General features: G+C 33.6%; 1 protein-coding gene across 3 annotated transcripts in view; it reads right to left on the reverse strand.

Moving 5' to 3' along the window:
* LOC106461258 (sentrin-specific protease 6-like) overlaps window positions 1–5,237 on the reverse strand; it is a 64,518-nt gene that overhangs the window by 14,212 nt on the left and 45,069 nt on the right. For all 3 annotated transcript variants that reach the window (XM_022388119.1, XM_013921065.2, XM_022388120.1), the window contains 2 exons: window positions 4,586–4,835; window positions 3,363–3,539 (listed from right to left, as the gene is read on the reverse strand). In XM_022388119.1, the coding sequence (XP_022243827.1) occupies window positions 3,363–3,539; window positions 4,586–4,835 (427 nt within the window). The remainder of the gene's footprint in view (window positions 1–3,362; window positions 3,540–4,585; window positions 4,836–5,237) is intronic.

Genomic DNA, 5,237 nt, shown 5'->3' on the forward strand with positions numbered 1-5,237 from the left:
TATACTTCTTTATTTACTGTTTTATGTTTTAAGAAAATTAACTGAAATTTAAGAACTTATTTGTAAATGGTAATAATATATATATGCAATGTATTATAATTGAAATGTGACTGTATTTTACAAAATACTGGTCCACTAGAACAAAGCCAAGACGGGTCACTTTGTAAAGACCAGTTTTATACTAATGGATATGGTAACATGAGTGCACGTACACAGTGTCATTGTAACTTCTGTAATGCAAGTCAGACACTGCTGAAAGGTGAATAAGATAAAAATAATCAATATATATAGATATATAATGTCTGCTTCCTAATTTTTTAATGGTGATTACGAGGTCAGTTAAATCGACCAAACTCATACAGAGATAAAACATAATTGTAATTTCCTAAAAAAACGTATGATAAATTACCTGGAGGTTATAAAGATTTCATATGTGAAATTTGACAATTTTCTGATGCATAAAAGTATTTTTAATCTTAAAATCAGATTGTATTAAAAGTTATAGTATAAAAACTATAACAAGCACAAAATGTTTACGAGGTCCATCCCTGGGACAGAGCCTGTCATGATAGTGTTAACAAAACACAGATTAAAGAATCAGAAATTTAATAGATAAAATATTACAAGACTCTGTTTTAGTCCATTTTTATTTAGCTCGTAGGATGCAAGTTGGCCGTGTGGAATAGCTCTGGATTCTGAAGCTGGCGAGCTGGGTTTGGTTTGAATTTTTGCGCAAGGCTACACAAGGGATATCTGACATAAGAGTAAAAGAATAGAGGGAAGAGCAACTAGTCAATACCACCCACCACCAACTCTTGGGCTACTCTTTTACCAATGAATAGAGGGATCGACAGTCACATTATAATACCCCCATGACTTAAAGGGTGAGCATGTTTGGTAGGATAGGGATTTGAACCTGTGACACATAAATTGAGAGTCGAGCAACCTAACTATCTGGCCATGCGAGGCCTAACAGCTGGATTTGAATCTGCGCAATACCACAAGATGTTCCTAACACTTTTAAGCTATGGGTGCATAATAAAAGTGACAGTCAGTTTCTTATCATGGATCATCAACTGGCTACCTTTACTCCAGTTGGTTGTTGAAAATTAGGGATGACAGCAGATATCCTTAGTGGCTTTGCCATAAACACAAAATACGCTAAAACGTAGCTTTTTATATTAAACATATTATCAATAGTGGTTTTTTCTTATAACATTTAGGTAACTTACAGATAATGCTCAAGTACTTGCTGCAGGAACTAACTTAAATTACACAAAAGTAAATATCAATTTCGGTGTCTACAAATAAATGTTCTCTGTCATGTTAAAAACTTTGATGAAATGGGAGGAAGAGATCCTTACAACTCAGCGGTACTATACGTGGAACTCAATTAAATGATGGGAGTTTGTAGCTAACCTGAAATGTGATTGGTGGAAAATGAAAAATGAGAGAGATAAGGAAAGGAGAATACAGATTCTCAATGAAATTTTAAGAAGAGCACAGAGGGAGTTAGGATCAAACATAAGACAGGAATTAAAAGGAAGAATTACGAAGATAGTGAATACATGCAGAGGAAGAGACTGGTGAGATAATTTAGGAAGACAAGAAGTTGACAGGACCCACTATATTATAGCGAGAAGAAATCCCAGGAAGAGATATTGGGAAATACAAAATCAGAAGAATTAAAAGATTTAGAAAGAAATCAAGAAGATTAAGGACAGTAAACTCTTCAGGCAACATGTTAATAAGTTTAGAAAGCTACCTAAGAAGTAAGAGGTTAAAATAAATACACACCAATGGCAAGAAAACTTTGTGCAGCTACTAGAAGGAGAAGAGACAAGTAGCAACAACCGATGACGAGAACTCCAACCCCATTTGGAAATAATGAACTGGATGCGGAATTCTAACAAGAGGAATTGACTAAGTCAAATAAGAAATTGAAGAAAGGGAAGAATATGGAAATCAAAGAATTTTATAAAGCACTTACATAGGAAATGAGAGAGGACCTTTTGCAACTGCTCAATAAGAGCTGGAAGAGTGGGACCTCCCTGATAGTTGGAAAGATGGACCAATTTGCCCTATCGAAGAGACTGGCAAGAAAGGTAACCCAAAGAATTATAGAGAAATCGTGTTATTTAACACTCTGTACAAGATATTGGTTAACACGATGACTACATGGCTAGTGGACTGGCTCGAAAAAGAAAGGCTAATTATGGAAAACCAAGCAGGATTGGGGAAAAATTACACGACAAAAGACAACATTTTTGTGTTGAATACATTAAACAAAAATAAACTAAGAAGAATGGGAGGAAGATTGTATGCGTGATTTATTGACTTTAGAGCAGCTTTTGACAACATTAATAGGAAGAAGTTGTATGAAAAGATATGGAAAATAGAGATTAGAGGAAGAATGTACAAGACAATCAAGAATATTTATAAGGAAACAAGGAACGTCGTCATTCCACCAAGAGGTCGATTGGATAAGTTTTGGACTTCAAAAGGAGTTATGGCCCATTAAGCCCAGTGTTATTTAGTATTTTTATCAATGATTGGATCACAAGAAATATTGGGGGAACTGTTATTGGAAACAAAAAGAATAACTGATGTTAAATTTGCAGACAACATTGTTGCAATGGCCAACCATAGAGATGATATGAGAGAAGTGGTTAAAGCTTGCAAAAAATAAGTGGAAAGTAATGATCTGGTTATTAAACATGGAAAAATTGAAGATAATTGTATTCTGTAAAGGAGGGAAGCTTAATACAGAAGATAAGTGGACATACAAGGGTCAGCCTACTGAGGTGGTCAAGAAGTACAAGTACTTGGAGGTTTGGTTTTCTACAAGAAATATTCACACAGAACACATTAAACAGGAAAGTGGAAAGGATCAAAGGATGATCAATACGGCATGGACTTTAATGAAGAAAAGTGGATACAAAAGTTTGATTCAGAATGTTTTGTTGCTTGGAGTCGAAGCTTGAGGCTGAAATGTTAACAAATAGCTTGAAAGATGCAAAAGAAAACATATGAAGAGGAATTTAAGCTTAGACAGACATACACCTGATTACTTGTGGAGAATGAAAGTGGGAGAGACAAGCATGGATTATGAAGTAGTCAGGTTTGTTGCTGTTAAATCTGTTAATAAAAATGTGCATTGCCTAATACATTTGATTTGATAAATACTGACTGATACCATCAAAGTTTTTTTTTTCCAACATAACTTTATAAAATATGTTATTAAACATTCATATTTCATTGACTGTACAAACCAAAGACTACACAAGTAGCCATACAAGAAACTTGTCCATTTGTCGTGTTTATACTCGAACCTTAAGTCCAATGTATAATAACTGCCATACCTCTCCCCCCTGGGTCATAAAATGGTCCTAGCTTTTTATCCATACACAGATGATTTCGGATTAATGTACCACAAACAGGGGTTGAGTAAATAAACAACACTGGTAGTGAATCTCCAAAATGTGCAAGCACACGAACTATATCCTCCGTTTGAAGTGTCAAAGTGACAGTTTCATCAGCTGTAAAAAAAAAGAAGAAAAAATGAATAAAAATAAAAATGCCAAATAAATTTTACTTATTTACAATTACAATTATTAACAATTTCAAAACTAAAATTGAAGCATTAAGCACAACAACAATACGAAAGAGATCGAGCTCATTTGAGTTTAGTGCTTAAAAAAAAACAGTTTCAGCATTTATGAAAGATACAGTGATGAACTGTCAACATGTTTTTAGTTTACTTTTAAGAAAGGTCTTGTCATTTAAACTATAAAGTAAAAACAAGAGAATTTGAGTAATATCACATTATGTATGAAACTTTACTCCTTAAACCCGAGCAGATGCTGGCAGTATCCAATCAAAACTCCTGATTTACTAGTTGGCCAGTGTCAGTGTCTGATAACATTTACGTCTCTTTAGCTGAAAACTAATTCAAACCATGTTGTTATCCACCTTTTATAAACAGACTGGAAATTTTATAAGGTATGGTGATAATTATTAGGACATCATGAAAATAATTCCAGCGGAATGTACAAAAAATTATAGATTTAAGATTTAAAAAACACAATCAAATAATGGTGTTTTAAGAAGCATATTTAAAATTATTTCAAGATACTTAGGTTTGTGCAACTTTTTTGGAAAACCAAAGTACGACTAGTTTAAAAATAACCTTAGGTAGGCCTATGAATGCTTTTTATGGCAAGTCTTCTCAAGGTTATTTTAAGATGTCCTTAAGCAGTCTTGTGTATGCTTTTTTTTGCAAACCTACCCAAGTTACCTTTAAAAAGGCCTAGGAATGTTTTTTTGGCAAGCCTTCAAGGGGTTTATTTTAAGATTACTTTAGGTTGGCTTATGTTTTTGTCAAGGTTACTATAAGATGTCCTTAAGTAGTCTTGTGAATGCTTCTTGGCAAGCCTTCAAGGGGTTTATTTTAAGATACTTTTGGGTAAACTTGTGTATGCTTTTTTCGAGACACATCCAGGGTTATTTTAAGCTTCATAAACAACTTGGCACTGTGAATTTACTTGATTCTTTAAAAAAAAAAACTTCAGAAGCAGTTACATACAATTAGATAATGTTGGCAACTTGAGAGTCAGACTATCCTTGTTTACAGATACCAGGTCCAGTATTTCAGCATGAACTCTAAATGAACCAACACGAATACTTCGACAACTTAGTGAAAATTCCCCTGCTGATGACTGGTTCGTTTTTGCAACACTTTCCGTTATGACGGGTTGGCCTTGCAAGTTAACAGCCACTGCTGTATGCTGCATAGAAGATGGAGCAACTGGAGCTCCCATCATTAAATTTCCATCCTAGAGCAAGAGATAGAGAGAGTAAAAAGTGAATTGGCTTTTCATCTACAATATATATATATATCACTCTTAGCACTTAGTTTTAATACTGATAGGTTAATATCAACCCTAAAAGGTTGAATACAAAGATAAATTCTGAGGTGTTATTTGTTTAGTAAGAAAACATTTCTGATTGCAGACTAAGACATATAGAAAAAACATTTGTTACTGGTTTTCTTACACTTCATTTCTTACACTACACATGCATTTATATTCACTATTTTTTACGTACTTCTAAATTTAAAATTGTACAAGATTTTTGCATACACAACAGAGAACACCTGTACCCTTTAGTGCACATAACACAAGGTTTTAGTGTCTTACATTCAAAATTTTATTATACTACTTTATGTTTATATTATA

The sequence above is a fragment of the Limulus polyphemus genome, unplaced genomic scaffold (assembly GCF_000517525.1).
Source record: "Limulus polyphemus unplaced genomic scaffold, Limulus_polyphemus-2.1.2 Scaffold922, whole genome shotgun sequence".
Lineage (NCBI taxonomy): Eukaryota > Metazoa > Arthropoda > Merostomata > Xiphosura > Limulidae > Limulus > Limulus polyphemus.